At 54.0% G+C, this 16,765-nt stretch overlaps 3 protein-coding genes across 3 annotated transcripts; 1 reads left to right on the top strand and 2 right to left on the bottom strand.

Annotated features, from left to right (window-relative positions):
• Window positions 1-260: 260 nt before the first annotated feature.
• Window positions 261-1,103, bottom strand: LOC143363604 (uncharacterized). The gene has a single exon (XM_076804169.1). The coding sequence runs from the start codon at window positions 1,101-1,103 to the stop codon at window positions 261-263; it is 843 nt and encodes a 280-aa protein (XP_076660284.1).
• An 836-nt stretch (window positions 1,104-1,939) lies between these two features.
• On the bottom strand, window positions 1,940-4,747 carry LOC143363603 (uncharacterized). The gene has a single exon (XM_076804168.1). It carries the CDS (start codon window positions 4,745-4,747, stop codon window positions 1,940-1,942), a length of 2,808 nt encoding a protein of 935 aa, XP_076660283.1.
• An 8,315-nt stretch (window positions 4,748-13,062) lies between these two features.
• On the top strand, window positions 13,063-13,917 carry LOC143363602 (uncharacterized). Its single transcript, XM_076804167.1, has one exon. It carries the CDS (start codon window positions 13,063-13,065, stop codon window positions 13,915-13,917), a length of 855 nt encoding a protein of 284 aa, XP_076660282.1.
• The last annotated feature ends 2,848 nt before the right edge of the window (window positions 13,918-16,765 follow it).

Genomic DNA, 16,765 nt, shown 5'->3' with positions numbered 1-16,765 from the left:
CTTTCGGAGTCGACGCACTTATGAATTAGAGTCGGGACCGCACGCAACGGGTAGAGGACACACTTTTACGAGCGGACGTTTGAACGTGGACGCAGCAGTGCGTACAGTCACGACGCGAATGTGGCCGTCGTCGCCGGGATGCAGCTCGATGACGCGACCGAGGGGGGAGGGTAGGATTCCGGATTAAGACTAACTGCCCTATTGCTATAGCGGGGCGCGCTGTACGCCACTTCCCGCGTTGCTGGAGAGAGTTGACGTAGTCATCCTGCCACAGCTTCCAGAAGCGTTGAGCAGCGTGACGAATGAGCTGCCAGCGTGAGAGGCGATTTTCTCCGAGATCCAGAAATGAAGGTTGAGGAGGGACGGTTTAGCACGGAACCTACCAGGAAGTGCCCCGGAGTAAGGGGTTCGTAGTCGTCGAGAGTGTCCGATAGCGCGGAGAGCGGTCGCGAGTTGAGACACGCTTCTATCGCACAGAGGAGTGTGCTGAACTCTTCGAACGTGAGCGTGCGGTCATCGAGGACGCGGCGGAGGTGGTACTTCACGCTTTTAACCCCAGCTTCCCACAGGCCACCGAAGTGGGGCGCTGAAGGGGGGATGAAATGCCACGCGGTCCCGTCGCCAGCCGTTTTGTTCTGGAACTCAGGGTTCCGAAGCGCAGAGCGGTAGGCGGTTGATAACTCGCGGTCACCACCGACGAACGTGGTGCCGTTATCAGAGTAAACGGCTTCAGAAAGACCGCGGCGAGAGCAGAATCGCAAGTACGCGTTGAGGAAAGCCGGGGTGGAATAATCCACGACCAGCTCCAGATGAATGGCCTTGGTGGCCATGCACACGAAAAGCGCGATGTAGGATTTCCGCGAGGTAATACCGCGACCGGCGGAGGCGCGAACATTGAAGGGACCGGCGTAGTCGACACCGCAATGAGCAAAACAGCGGGTCGGAGGTGAGACTCGCGAAGCAGGTAAATTTCCCATTAATTGTTCGGGAACAGCGGCTTTCTCCCGAACACAGGTGATGCAGCGGTGAATTACCGGTTTGACGAGGCTTCGAGCGCGAAGGAGCCAATAGTCCTGACGAAGGGTGAGGAGACTGAGTTGCATACCACCGTGCAAAGTCTGAAAGTAAGCCTGCTCGACTAGAAGTGTCACCAAACGATGAGGAGCGAGCACGATTGGATGTTTTATCCTTTGAGGGAGAGGAGCGTGATGCAATCGTCCTCCTACCCGAATGATGCCGTCAGAATCAATGAACGCGTTGAGCGAACGAAGTGGGCTTTTGGTGGAGAGGGGCAAACCTCGGATGAGAGCGCGGATCTCATCGGAGAACGCGACGGATTGGAGATGCTTTATCCAGAAGCGTCTGGCAGAGGAAATGTGGTCCGCAGTGAGCGCGCGCTCTGATGCTTGTCCCGAAGGGTGGGGGCGGTCCCTGCGACAATATCGGGTGAAACGCAGAACGAAGGCTGTAACCCGAAGCAGTTTGGGCCAGCTCGAAAACCGAGAGGCTAAGTCCCATTCGGGAAGAGGGGTTTCCGAGCAGTGGAGTGATACTTTAACCTCTGGTGGGTCAGTGTCCTCGTGAAGGAGCACTTGAGGCGGCCAGGTGGAGGCGTCGTGGTGCAACCAGACAGGGCCTTGCCACCAGAGGGGGAAATTCAGAAGGTCGTCGCTGAGAAGACCGCGCGAGCCGCAGTCAGCGGGATTATCCGCGGTCGTCACATGCCTCCAACTAGCGTGCGGCAAGCGAGCTTGTATATCGGCAACGCGGTGCGCGACAAAGGTCTTCCACCGAGAGGGGTGCGATTGGAGCCACGCGAGGACGACCGTTGAATCGGTCCAGCACAAACAAGAAATGTCCCGATTGTCGAAGGAGGAGAGCACGAAGGTCACGAGGCGGGAAAGCAGTACCGCAGCCTGCAGCTCAAGTCGAGGTATGGTCACAGGGGTGAGAGGCGCGACCTTGGACTTGCCGGCGAGAATGAGACGGTAACGCGACCATCGGCTGAAATGCAGCGAGCATAGACGACGGCAGCGTAAGCGACCGTCGACGCGTCCGCGAAGCCATGGATCTCCATGTGAGAATCGGGAGGAGAATGACCGGTCCAACGCGAGAGTTGAACGCCGCTTAAGAGCGGGAGACGCGTGTAGATTGCGGTCCAGCGTTCGAGCAGAGGATCAGAGATCTGATCGTCCCAACCCAGGCGGAGACGCCATAGGTCCTGAATTAGGATTTTTGCGCGAATAATGGCAGGCGTGACCCATCCGAGAGGGTCGTATAATTTAGCAATAGTTGAAAGAATCGTCCGCTTGGTTGAGGGGAGCGATTCGGAAAACGAAGCATTGAATTGAAAAGAATCGCGAGAAGGATTCCAACTGATGCCAAGCACCTTGACGTGATCGTCAGGAGCGAGAATTTTTGAGCAGGCAAGGCCATGATCCGACGGATCGATGTCCTCAAGGAGACCACAATGGTTGCTAGCCCATTTCCGCAGGGTCATATGAGCGCATTGCAGCAGATTATTGAGCTGACCGCGAGATTGCAGAAGAGGAGAGACGTCATTGGCGCCAAAGAGAACGTCGTCGACATAAATGTTCGAGCGCAGGATCGGAACCGCGAGCGGAAAACGCGATCCCTCGTCCTCGACGAGGCGCTGGAGAACTCGAAGCGCGAGGAAAGGGGCGCACGTCATCCCATATGTAACCGTCAAAAGTTGAAACGGAATTGGCGCGTCTGCTGGTGACTCTTGCCAAAGGATCCTTCGATAATCAATGTCGCGAGGGTCGATAAGTATCTGACGGTACATCTTGGCGATATCCGCTGTATAAACGTACCGAAAATGCCGCCACCGTAAAATGACGGAGGGAAGATCAGCCTGCAATTTCAGGCCTGGAAACAGGTGGTCATTCAGCGACGTGCCGTCTGAGGTTATGCTCGAGACATTGAAAACTACGCGGAGGTGCGTCGTCGAGCTACCTTCGCGAAGGACGGGATGATGTGGTATGTAGACACACTGCGGAGAGGTTAGAGCAGACGAGAGAGCGCGTCGCATGCGGCCCATTTCTTCGTATTCACGAAGGAAGGTCCGATACTCCAGAGCGAGAGAGGGCTTTAAGGAGAGCTTACGATGGAGCGATCGACTGACCTTCGCGGCGACAGAGTAAGAGTGGCCAATTTTGATCGGAGGACCGTCGCGAAAAGGAAGACGGACCACGTAGCGGCCGTCGGCCGTTCTGGTAGTATTGGCGCGGAAATGAGCCTCGCATTGCTCCTCGTCCGTCGTGAGGAGAGTCCGACGCGGGATTTCCTCGATTTCCCAGAATCGAGTTAATTCGTGGGAGAGAGGGTCCTCCTGAATGCAGTGATGCATTGAAAGGCTAGATGCAGCATGCGGAGAGGCGCGTGAGCGGACAGCGTCACGAGACGGACGCGAGCAGGGTCCGGAAACGATCCAGCCAAAAATGCTATTCTGAGCGATCGGATGTCCTCGGGGGCCCTTACGCACACCGTCGAGGATGATGTCAGCGTAGACGTCCGCGCCGAGGATGAGATGGATCGCAGAGGAGCTGAACGGATCTGGATCAGCCCAATTTAGCGAAGAGCTATGCGCGAGGGAGCGCGAGTCGAGAAGGCGCTTCGGAGTGTACGTCGAGAGCGACGGAAGGACGAGAGCGACCGTAGAGATCGCGGGAGTCGCGGACGACCGTGGTGACACGCGGAGGCGAACAGCGTGACGCACGCGACCGGCATGCACGCCGCCAACAGCCGAGATCGAGGTCTCGACCCGGATGCGTTTCGCAAGCAGTAGGGACACCATAGCTTCGGTAAGAAAGCTCGCTTCCGATCCTTGATCGATTAACGCGCGAACAGGGATGGAATGGCCCGACGGAGCGTGAATTCGGACCCACGCGGTAGCGAGCAAGACGGCGGAGCCCGGTTCGGTCGGAGTGGACGCGAGGTGAGACTTCACCTCTGGAAGGGGCGTCGGTGCCGGAGAAGGTGACGCGGGGAGAGCTTCAGTGTCGTGGAGGAGTGAATGGTGACGTTGATGACACACGCGGCACGTATATTTGCTCGGGCAATCCCGCACAAGATGCTTTAAACTCAAGCAATTTACGCACCTCGAGAAACGGTGAACGAGATCCCGTCGATCGCGAGGGCTACGTGCGTTAAATTTCGGGCAGGAGCTGAGCATATGCGAGGCTCGACAGACGGGGCACGAAGACTTTGAATTTTTGTCGGACTGCGACACTGTGGCGACATGTACATGAGATCGACCGGCGGAGGTTTGACTCGATGCGACGGGAAACGCAGAAGAGCTCGCTGGTGCACTGGGAGCGAATTCCTCGAGGGCGCGAACGCGAGAGTCGATGAATTTCGTGAGTGCATCGAACGTGGGAGGCTGTACATCGTCACCCGTCTTGATCTTCCACGCTTTGCGAGTCGGCGCGTCCAACTTTTGCGACACGATATGTACAAGGAAATCGTTCCAGAGATCGGCAGGTGCCCGCCCGAGATTTTTGAGTGAAGCAACAATTACAGAAACTCGATCGCGTAGATTTTGGAGATCGGACGCGGATTCACGAGACAGCGCTGGCAAATCAAGCATCGACGTCAGATGTGAGCTAATGAGGCGCCGAGGGTTTTCGTAACGCGCGGTTAACGCCTTCCACGCGATATCGAAGTTGTCGGCAGTTACAGGGAGATTTCCGAGGCATTCGAGGGCACGGCCCGTGAGCGACGACATGAGATAGTGGAGACGCGTGACATCCGCGAGCGATTTATTCGCGATAATGAGCGCGGTGAAGCGATCGCGGAACGCCTCCCATGCCTCATAACGGCCGTCGAATTCCGGCAAATGGATGCTCGGAAGGAGCGGAGCGGCGGACGTGGGACTCGCTTGTCCGTCGGAAGTATGTTCAAGCTGACTTACAGAAGTGCTGGGGAGCTCGTCGAGTTCACAACGTGGACGATCTTCTGGTCGGGATACTGAATCAGATTCGGCTGAAGAACGTGCAGTGGAACGCGGAGAACGGAGCCGCGAACGGGACCGAAGGCGGCGGCCATTGGTACAAGTCCAGAGGCATGGTACGTGCCAGCATGAAGGCTGTTGCGACGCGTAACGACCCCCCAATCGCTCAACGGATTTCGGACCGTCCTTGGGCTACCTGCGCCCTCACCTTCCTTAACAATGGCCTAGGCGAGCCGTCTGTCCGCCACGTGCCTACCGAAAAAACGCTTTAACGCCACTACCGAGACGGGTCCGTTTACAACCCTTGCAAATCTCAATAAATTACCGTTTATGACATAGCTACAATAAATCCTCGAAGCCATGGGACATAACTATTTAGCGTCCGATTTTTAACTACAGATTTCGTTTCCGGGCCATCTGTTTGCCAGCCCGCGCTATCCTATTCATCGCGTTTTTAACTTCAATATGTCTTGCCAGGTCCGAAGCGCTTCCTTGGTTTATTGTCTGCTACGGTCATCCTCCGAATTCACTTCCGCCAATCATAGCCCCTAGGCCGCTTTGAAAACTCCTCCCAAAAATGTCGAAGGGAGGGAATCGCAGCGAGCGTAGGTATAAGTATAGCCAAACACTAAGATAGAGCAGAGGAGAACACCAGAAATCGCGAACACCAACTCAAATCGTATCGACCATCGTAACTCTAACACCGGGGCTGTCGCTGTACGACCAGTAATACCGTTTGTAACGCCGTATCAGTTTTGTAAACGCGAAGAATAAAACGGTAAATTCAACAACGCTTCCATTTATTTCAAACAGTTCAGTTTTTCGTTAGTTCGAAAACGAACAAGAGCAACGCGAAACGAAAGTCGCGGCATCGCTCAACATTTTGGTCCTTCGAACCGGATACCAGTGACAGTGTGACAACGTGTAATCAGCTGATTCACTGTATCCATCATCGGAAGGCAGCATACAAGTACTGCTGCTAACTTCCACCATCAACTCAGCGCGGCACAGCCCAAACAAGGATAGACGATCAAGGGGAAATCGGCAGACGGCATCGAACAACGTTGCAGCAGGGATTTCCACCTTGAACCACCAACCCAACGAGTTCGAGATCCATTGAGAGCGCCAGCATTCTGGGTAACATCCAAATCGTCAACCAGGAGCGAGTCAACGTCCACTGGTTCATCATCAAAGGATTCGGCAACTACACGAGAACGAGTCCACCGCTGGGGTCCACCGCTCCTTCGAGACACCATCATCGTAATTCGTGAGTCACGCACTCGTCATATTCGCTAATTTTCCTTTCTTCCCGTCCTCATCAATCCTATCGTAATGGCCTCCGAAGGTAACGCATACGATAAAAACGAAGTTATCGACCTTCAAAAAATTCGTATCGGCAATCCACGAGTCGGAAGAGATCCCAATGGATCAGCTAAAGTTACGCATCGCGCAAATCGAACACGACTTCACAACATTTAACTCGATCCAAGAAGCTCTAGAATTAAACGCAGACGATAACAGTTTCGAAGCACGACTAAGCGAACGAGAAACATTTGAATCCAATTATTATGAATTGCTAGCTACCGCGAAACGCATTGAACGCGAACACGACAAATCAAGAGGTCAGGTAGATCCATCGACTTTCACAGACAATCAATTTCCTTACGGTCCACACCCTTCGGGTTCAAACGATAGAGCTTTTACACTCCAATCTCCGTTCACCATGGCATCTGAACTCCAAGTGAAATTGCCGAACATGCATCTGCCGAGATTCGGCGGCTCCTACGAAGCTTGGCCGAGTTTTTCTGATACATTTAGAGCTGCGATTCATGATAATCCCAACTTCCGCGACGTCCAGAAACTAATTTACTTAAAATCTTGCTTAACCGGAAAGGCCGCGGAGAAGGTCGAATCATTAGAGACCACTTCAGTAAACTATTCTGTAGCCTGGAATATTTTAGAAAGGCATTACAACGATCCAAGCATCGTTATCAATAATCGCATTCAGGCCTTTTTCGAGCTACCGACATGCTCGCGACTCAACTCCTCAGCGCTTTGCGAACTGACCGACGAAGCGATGAAACACTATAACGCGTTAAAGGCTCTCAACAAGCCATTTTTAGAGGCATTCCCGATCTACGCGATAACGAGCAAACTAGATGAACAAACGCGGCTGCGGTGGAAGGGAAAGACACAAGGTTCCGGTCCTCCGACCATGGAACAATTGTTAGATTTCCTACACAACCGATGCAGAGTTCTGGAAACATCAAAAATCGAACCGACCAGATCAGTAATCCGTTCCCAAACGAATACGAACATGTTTAATCGCCAAACATCCAATCCTAACATTCGCGCACTCGCTCACCCTTCACAACAAGCTCGTTGCTTTATGTGCAAGGGAAATCATTTTACCCAGTATTGCGAGAAACTGACAAACGCGAGTATCGACCAACGAGTAGAGATGGTTCGGAACGCGGGTTTATGCTTTAATTGTTTACGGTCAAACCACGACATCAATGCATGCACCGCGGGATCGTGTAAACGATGCGATGAAAGACATCACACCTTGCTGCACAAGGAATCGTCGCCGGTACAATCGGCTGTATCGTCCCTAAACGCAAATATCGGTAACGAAACGCTACTTTCGACCGCGATCGTGCACGTACAGGATAGGAAGGGTCTGCTGCACCCGTGCCGCGTCCTACTGGATTCGGGTTCACAGTCTCACTTCATGACGAAGCGTTTTGCTACAAAATTAGCGTTACCACAATGTAAAGGCAACATTCCGGTCGTGGGAATTAATCACAGCATTACGAAAACGATGAACACCACGCAGGCAACTATCCGATCACGCATCAATACTTTCTCCGCCGATCTTACGTTCCTAATCTTACCCAACATAACGGAAATCCTACCATCGCATCCAATTCCTAAAACTCGACTCCAGATTCCATCTAACATACCTCTCGCTGATCCCAATTTTAACAATCCTACCGAAGTTGACGCATTGATCGGCGCAGAAATATTCTTTAAACTTCTTTGCATCGGCCAGATCACTATCGCAAACAGTTCCATAACGGCACAGAAGACGAAATTAGGCTGGGTGCTCGCAGGAACAGTAGCTAACACGAAATCTCTTAGCACCACGCGTTGTCATGTGGTGCGCAACTTATCAGACGATCGGGGCTCAAAGCTCCGGGAGATCGAAAAAGCACCTCAAGAAATCATTTTGTCTCACGAAGAACGTGCATGTGAGCCTCATGATACGCAAAATATAACTCGCGACCTTTCTACCAGGAACTGGCCTACCTCTAAACTCGATATTGTCAGAATTCCAGAACTCAGGCCGGTCGTTTCATTATCAATGCATCTCCGTGATTTCGGGTTTATCGAACGTTTCTCATCCTTCCATCGTCTCAAGCGCGTCGTCACCTACATGCTCCGGTTCAAGCAAAGTAGCTCAAAACGGGCTTCGCTATCCGGACCATTAACAACAATCGAGCTCCGTAAGAGCCAACAACGCGTAGTAATGCTCGTCCAACAGCAAGCGTATCGAAGAGAAATAAGCGCAATCAAATCGACGAATCGGTCATCTAGCTCTAACTTATCATCGTTATCTCCGTTTCTGGACGCCGACGGAATGTTGAGAGTAGGCGGACGATTATCTAAATCAAAGCTATCGTACGGAGAAAAGCATCCCATACTATCTTCCAAAAAACACCATTTAACACGCGTAATGGGTGACACGTTGCTATCCTTCGAAGGTCTCCTAACCCTTGCAGCGCCAGTAGAATCAATTCTAAACACGCTTCCCTTAACCTCGGTATCCACTGATCCAAACGATCTAACGGCCATCACCTCCAGTCATTTCCAAATTAGCGAATCAATGAACAGCGTGCCTGACCATGACCATACGAGCTTGCCCGATGGTAGACTCTCGTCGTGACAACATAAACAGAAAATTAAGGCCCACTTCTGGAAACGGTGGAGAAACGCATATTTGCAGGAGCTGACAGTCCGCAAAAAATGCCACACCAACGAAGCAGCCGACCTTCCGATTGGGACAACGGTTCTGATCCAGGAGGACAATACACCACCCATGCAGTGGCCTTTGGGACGAGTCACCGCAATCCATCCTGGCGAAGACGGCGTCATTCGTGTAGTAACCGTACGGACATCACGCGGTGAATACAAACGCTCCGTGAAGCGCCTCGCGCCACTGCCAGTGGATTAAACTTAATCTTTCTTCACTCACATTTCATTCGCCAATGTAAATCTTCACCATTCCTTGTATCATACCGTATCTTACCATTCATCTGTATCAATCACCTCATAATCGTATCGTAATTATTTAGCATTGCATCAACGTTGAACATATCGTTCAAGGGGGGCGGCATGTTGCGACGCGTAACGACCCCCCAATCGCTCAACGGATTTCGGACCGTCCTTGGGCTACCTGCGCCCTCACCTTCCTTAACAATGGCCTAGGCGAGCCGTCTGTCCGCCACGTGCCTACCGAAAAAACGCTTTAACGCCACTACCGAGACGGGTCCGTTTACAACCCTTGCAAATCTCAATAAATTACCGTTTATGACATAGCTACAATAAATCCTCGAAGCCATGGGACATAACTATTTAGCGTCCGATTGTTAACTACAGATTTCGTTTCCGGGCCATCTGTTTGCCATCCCGCGCTATCCTATTCATCGCGTTTTTAACTTCAATATGTCTTGCCAGGTCCGAAGCGCTTCCTTGGTTTATTGTCTGCTACGGTCATCCTCCGAATTCACTTCCGCCAATCATAGCCCCTAGGCCGCTTTGAAAACTCCTCCCAAAAATGTCGAAGGGAGGGAATCGCAGCGAGCGTAGGTATAAGTATAGCCAAACACTAAGATAGAGCAGAGGAGAACACCAGAAATCGCGAACACCAACTCAAATCGTATCGACCATCGTAACTCTTACACCGGGGCTGTCGCTGTACGACCAGTAATACCGTTTGTAACGCCGTATCAGTTTTGTAAACGCGAAGAATAAAACGGTAAATTCAACAACGCTTCCATTTATTTCAAACAGTTCAGTTTTTCGTTAGTTCGAAAACGAACAAGAGCAACGCGAAACGAAAGTCGCGGCATCGCTCAACAAAGGCTAAACAAATGTTGACCTGGTTGTTCGGCAAGGAGGACAGTAAGTTCAAGAATTGTGAGAATCTTCACGTGCTTTAAACCGGCCGAGCGGATCTGTCAGTGCGGTACCTGAAGACGGATTAGGGTCGACCCATACAAGACCGGGACGGGACCGGGGACGTTTGGCCGCTAGATTCGAAACCAGGGTGTAGGGTTTGAGTCGACGGGGCTTCAGTGTTCCAAACTATATTTCTGCTAGCCCCGGTTGGGTCATTATCTCGAGCGTTTGACCATTTCCAGAAGGCCTTTCGGGAGCGCGTTGACAGTTCCCTGCTGTGCATGGCACAAAAAAAATGTTTTTAGGGCCTTCACGGTTCCTTAGGTAAACTATCGATATCTCCCCTTTACAATACCATGGAAATAGGAAACCTTCCTACCTCTTGGTGAAACAACATACATCCTTGTATTGTATGTAAATTATACATACATTGTGACGTGGCAACATTGTCCACGTCCCTCCGATCGGAGATCGAAAGACCGGGCCGCCCTTTGGCAGCACCACCGCGATAACGGTGGTCGTGATCGATCTCCCTGGGAGCGTCCGAGATCCCAGATCGGATATTGACGCGGTTTGAATGCCGCGCCACTTGGCGCGACACGAAGTTGCAGGACCGTGGCCGGGTCCCGGGGGACCCGGATCCTTTTCCCCGCTCACAGGAACGCGGAAAATCCGGAGGGAAACTATTCAGGGGACGGCTACGGAGGACGCCCTGCAGAAAGACAACGAGAAGGACACCGAGCCCGGGCCTACCAACCCGGAGGCGCCGCCGAGGGATTACGGGTCTGAGGCGTACATCTTCTCAACCTCGTCGCCGCCTCGTCCCGAAAAGCTACACGCACCCGTCGAGGGAATGGCAAGCGGTCTATCTCCAAGGGAAGCGGCCAATCAACGCGCGTCACCAAGAAAGCGTTAGCCGATAGATCCGTAGCCGAGGGCCCCGTACCGCCGGACGCGGCCCTGACGCGCGAAAGCTAGCGATAGGTTAGAGCGTCGCGCGGGAGCGGGGAAGAGTAGGATAGTGGGGGACGCCTCGCTTCCGCGTTAGCGAGTCTTCGCGAAGTAGGGCACTGTGCTGCCGAATCTAGTCCGGGTTAGTCACCTTTACCAGTGCGTAAATTATATAGTATTTCTTTTCGAACATCATCACCGCTGCCGAGGGTAGACATAGAGAGAGCTGCCGAATTCCGGAGGAATAAGTCGCTAGGGAGCCCAGAGCTGCCGTTAAGAGAGAGCGCAGCGACTAGGAAGCCACGTGCCGCGTGGTAAGTGCCGGCCAGGTTTTTCCGCACCATTATAATTCTCGCGTTGGCTCGGTAGCGTTTTTGCGAATCGGCCGGACTTCGAGTCGAATTTAAGGCGTAACCTCGCCCGCCGTGAATCGCGATCAGATTAGAATCGAGAAGGGGGTGAGGCCGTCGGTCGGTGAACGGACGGGGGGCCCGTATCGTTACCGATTTTTGGCGAATCCAATCTGGGGACGTCCCACGGTGGGACGACGCGACGAAAACCGTATCGCAGTTTCCGGCTAATTCCGACGGCCACAGTCATTTCAAATTGCTGCCGCGTATACCATCGGAACCCGGTCGCTTCTCGACCGGCTAATTGCCACTCGTAGCTGCCGTACATCGCGCCTACGATCGGGTTCGACGCGTAGGAGAGTAGACTCGGGAGAAATAAGCGCGAGCGACCGTCCAACTGTCGAATCATTGTACAATACCGCGCGGGCTTCGTTTCCATCGCTGCCGGGTCGCCCCGGCAGCCTTCTGTAATCAGCAAGATTAATAAATGTAAAGTCGAAGCCCATTCTCGTCTATCTTTCTTCCGTGAGAAACCTTTCCGCCGCGGGAAACGTCCCGCATTCCTTCCGCGTAGTACCCTGGCCCAGGCTGCCGCTATTCAGGCCCTCGCGCGGTTCCCGTAAGGTTCGGCAGAATAATTAGCGTCTCGCGCAATCTTCGAAATTGTTCGCGTGACACTTGCGAGTGTCTGGCGCCCGTTTCGAGTCCCGAACCTGGTAAAATCTTCCGTCGGGGAAAACGCCGAACCTGCGGGATACCGTTTGTCACCGGGCGAAACACGTCCCGCGCGGCCGAACGTGCCTAACCCGTCGTGGCCCCGGCTTTCGTCCGTCGGACGGGTCGGAAAACGCGGGACCCGTGACAACATATATTGCAAAAACGAGAATAGTTGTTACTTTTTTTTTTAAGGAAATATCCACATTAGGAAGGGGATCATTCCATGTGAATTCGATCATTTTTTGGGGACTACGTCTCGAATTTTGATGACATTGAAGTATGTTGTGGTCCAAGAGAAAATGGGAGGCGGGGGTTGAGCCGGGTTATCACTGTGGCGGCGACAAGCTGGCGCCACGTCTCCGCCATGTGTTTAGTTTTAAGAAAGTATGTTTGTAAGAATGAATATCGGGTTGCGTGCTGCGCGAGAGCGTCGAGTGGATGTTTAGATGACTGGGTCGAGTGTCGCGTAGGGTGAGTGTGTTTAGTTTAGTTAAGAGCGAATGCAGACCGTGAGAATGAAGAAAGAGGGATTGTTGTGAGGATGCGTTAGCGAGCGAATGGTTAGTTCGTAAGTTTAGTTCTGTAAGAGAATTCGTCGAGAGCGGACACGCGGGCTACACGGGTGTATAGTCCCTCTCGGAATAAAGTCTAGTCGAACCACGAGCGGTACACCTTTAATACCCGTAACCTATCCCGACAGTACTCACCATCCACATTGGTGACCCCGACGTGATCTTTCGGGAGTGATTGTTACGGAATACATCGCGTGTGTTTCGGATGTTGACACGAGTTCGCCTAGGGACACTTGAACATTGTGCATAGTGCGAATAGTGCCGGCGTGCGCGTTTCCACATTTATTTAAGTAGCGTATAAGAGTTTTTTTTTAAGACAATGTCGACGCCCGATCTTTCCCCGGCAGGGGGTAGCGCGCCCGTGGTCAACCGTGTCGCGGTAAAGATCCCGGAATTTTCGCCGGCTGACCCAGAGCTGTGGTTCGCCATGGTCGAACGCAGTCTGGACGCGAGCGGGGTGACGACCGAAATGACCAAGTTCGGGTACGTCCTAGGAGCCCTGAAACCAGAGTACGCGGCGGAAGTCCGCGACATCATTCTGGCTCCCCCAGCCCAGCCGTACACCAAGCTGAAGGCAGAGCTGATTAAGCGACTGGGTTCGTCGCAGGAGCAGAAGACGCGGCGTTTCCTCGAGCACGAGGAAATGGGCGACCGGAGGCCTTCGCAGTTCTTACGTCATCTGCGGACCCTAGGAGGAACTACCGTGTCGGAGGAGATCCTGCGAACCTTGTGGTTGGGTCGATTACCTGCGAACATGCAGGTTATTCTGGCGACGCAGCGGGATGTCGAACTCGACCGAGTTGCCGACCTGGCCGACACCATCGCCGACACAATGGGTCCTCGCCCGCAGGTAGCCGAAGCCTCCGCGTCTCCCCCGGTGCAACCTGCCTCAGGGATTTGCGAGCTGGAAGCACAGCTGTGCACGAAGATGGCACAGCTGACAGCCACGTTCCAGCAGGAGCTTGCCGCGATTCGACGCGAGATGAGTTCGGGACCGCGCCGTTTCGGTCAGCGACGAAACGCTCCAGGCCGGGCACGATCGCGATCCCGGGAACGCCGACTCCAACAGCGTGGTGGAAAATGTTTCTACCATTTTAAATTCGGGGCGAACGCGTTGCGTTGCGAACCCCCGTGTAATTGGTCCGCGGCGGGAAACGTGACGGGCAGTCGTTGATGGCGGCCAGCGACCAGTGCCCATCGCGCCGTTTATTTATCACCGACCGGGTCTCCAAAACGCAATTCCTGATCGACACAGGCGCCGATCTCTGCGTTTTTCCCCGAGCAAAGACCCGCGGGTTCCGCGAGCGGTCTACCTACGCGTTATACGCGGCGAACGGGTCGGAAATAGCCACGTACGGGACCATCACGTTGAGCCTCGATTTCGGGCTCCGTCGCGCGTTCGTATGGCGTTTCGTGGTGGCCGACGTGTCTAAGCCGATAATAGGCGTAGATTTTCTCGCGCATTACGAACTCCTCGTGGACGTTCGTAACGGTGAACTTTTGGACCGAGTGACGTCGATGACAGTGCCAGGACGCTCAGTGCGCGGGTGCGGGCCGTCGGCGCCCACAGTGAAGACAATTTTCGGTGATTCGAGGTTCCACGGATTACTGCAACGGTTCCCGAACATTACGCGACCAGTGGGAACACCCGTGGAAGTAAAACACGGAACGGTGCATTACATTCGCACAACGCCAGGACCGCCTGTGGCTTGCAGGCCCCGGCGTCTCGCGCCGGACCGTTTGAGGCACGCGCGACGAGAGTTCGAGACGATGATGCGCCTCGGCATCACGCGACCGTCGGAAAGTACGTGGTCGTCGCCGTTGCATATGGTGCCGAAAAAGGGTCAGGACGCTTGGCGACCGTGCGGGGACTACCGAGCGTTAAATGCGCGGACAGTGCCGGATAGGTACCCCGTGAAGCACATCGAGGACTTTGCTCACGCGCTTCACGGGAAAACAGTGTTTTCCACCATAGACCTAGTGCGCGCGTATAATCAAATTCCGGTGGCCGCGGAAGACATTGCAAAAACCGCCATTACTACTCCCTTCGGACTATTCGAGTTCCCCTGTATGTCGTTCGGGTTACGAAACGCGGCACAGACGTTTCAGCGTTTTATCGACGAAGTGCTACGCGGTTTAGACTTCGTATACGCGTATATCGACGACATACTGGTGGCATCATCGACAGAAGAGGAGCACTTGCGCCACTTGGCGGAGGTTTTTGCTCGCCTCAACAAATACGGCGTAACTATCAACGCGGCAAAGTGCAATTTTGGCCAGGCGCAGGTCAAATTCCTGGGATACGCCGTATCGTCAGGAGGCACCAGCCCGTTGGAGTCTAAGGTTGAGGCCATCAACAACTACCCGCAGCCGACCACCGCAAAGCAGCTGAGGCAGTTCCTGGGTATGCTAAACTTTTATAGACGTTTCATGCCCAGGACTGCCCAGGTACAAGCGCCTCTCAACGACCTGCTTCGGGACAACCTCAAGGGCAGCGCCAGGTTGAGCTGGACCAGGGAAGCCGTTGCCGCTTTCGCCGAAGCGAAGGAAAGTCTAAGGCGGGCAGCGTTATTAACGCATCCCCGGGACGACGTGCCGCTCGCCCTGTTCTGCGACGCGTCCGATTTTACAGTCGGAGCGGCCCTGCAGCAGCAGATCGGAGAAGACTGGCAGCCGTTGGCGTTCTTCTCCAAGAAGCTCAGTGCCACCGAGCGGAATTATGGCGCATACGACCGATATATCTGTTGGCCATATATTTGGCGGTCAAACATTTCCGGCACATGGTGGAGGGGCGAACGTTCACGGTCTACACAGACCATAAGCCCATAACGTTCGCCTTTCAGCAGAAGCCCGAGAAATGTTCACCCAGGCAATTCCGATACCTGGATTTCATCGGGCAGTTTACCACCGACATCCGCCACATCGCCGGGGAGGAGAACGTCGTCGCCGACGCGCTGTCCAGGTTGGAGGAGGTCGCAGAGCCCTTCAACTACGTCGAGTTGGCGGACTCTCAGCGGCACGACGCAGAGTTCCAGGCGTACCTGTGCGGAAAAATAAAAAACAATTTGCGCCTCGAATGGACGCGCCTTTCCGGTTCGGATACCGAGGTGGCGTGCGACGTGTCGACCGGAACTTCGCGACCTTTCGTCACGGGACCTTTCAGACGAGCCGCGTTTGTAACACATCCAGGTGTTAACGCGACTGTAAGGCTCGTGACGGAGCGATACGTGTGGCCGTCCGTCAAAGCCGACTGTCGGAGTTGGGCTCGCGGGTGTATTCCGTGCCAGCGCGCCAAAACAAGCAGGCATGTTTCCGCGCCGCCGGGAATTTTTAACGCGCCGACCGGAAGATTCGAGCACATACACATAGACATTGTGATTCTTTCGGTCTCAGAAGGGTTCAGGTATTGCCTAACCTGCGTCGACCGATTCACGCGTTGGCCTGAGGCTTTCCCCATCAGGGATCAAGAGGCCTCGACCGTGGCACGGGCCTTTTACGAGGGATGGATTTCCCGGTTCGGAACCCCGTTGCGCGTGACTACCGACCAGGGTCGGCAATTCGAATCCCGTCTGTTCCAGGCATTGTCGCAGCTGACAGGTGCGACCCACTGGCGGACAACGGCCTATCACCCGGCAGCAAACGGGATGGTGGAAAGATTCCACCGTCAATTCAAGGCAGCAATCCGCTGCCAGCAGAACGTCCGCTGGACAGAAGTCCTTCCCACCATCTTGCTGGGCATCCGCGCAGCCTGGAGGGAAGACTTGCAGTCCACCGCAGCAGAGCTGGTCTACGGCGAAACGCTGCGCCTACCAGGGGAGTTCCTGACGCCACGAAGCGGAGAGTCGCAGCCGCTGCCAAGGGACTTCGTCGCGGGCCTGCGCGAGCATTTCGCGACCCTCGCCCCGACGCCTGGCAGTAACCATTCGGCAAAACGGGTTTTCGTTTTTAAGGACCTCGCTACGGCGGACCATGTGTTCCTGCGGAACGATACCGTGCGGGGAATCCTCCAGCCGCCGTACGAC

Source organism: Halictus rubicundus, unplaced genomic scaffold, assembly GCF_050948215.1.
Source record: "Halictus rubicundus isolate RS-2024b unplaced genomic scaffold, iyHalRubi1_principal scaffold0071, whole genome shotgun sequence".
NCBI lineage: Eukaryota > Metazoa > Arthropoda > Insecta > Hymenoptera > Halictidae > Halictus > Halictus rubicundus.
Note: the sequence above shows the minus strand (reverse complement) of the source record. Positions and strands in the feature narration are given on the sequence as shown.

What these genes read in the sequence shown, in the direction of transcription:
- LOC143363604 (XM_076804169.1), bottom strand. Translation starts at nt 1,103, where the DNA reads ATGCAACTCAGTCTCCTCACCCTTCGTCAGGACTATTGGCTCCTTCGC.
- LOC143363602 (XM_076804167.1), top strand. Translation starts at nt 13,063, where the DNA reads ATGTCGACGCCCGATCTTTCCCCGGCAGGGGGTAGCGCGCCCGTGGTC.
- LOC143363603 (XM_076804168.1), bottom strand. Translation starts at nt 4,747, where the DNA reads ATGTCGTCGCTCACGGGCCGTGCCCTCGAATGCCTCGGAAATCTCCCT.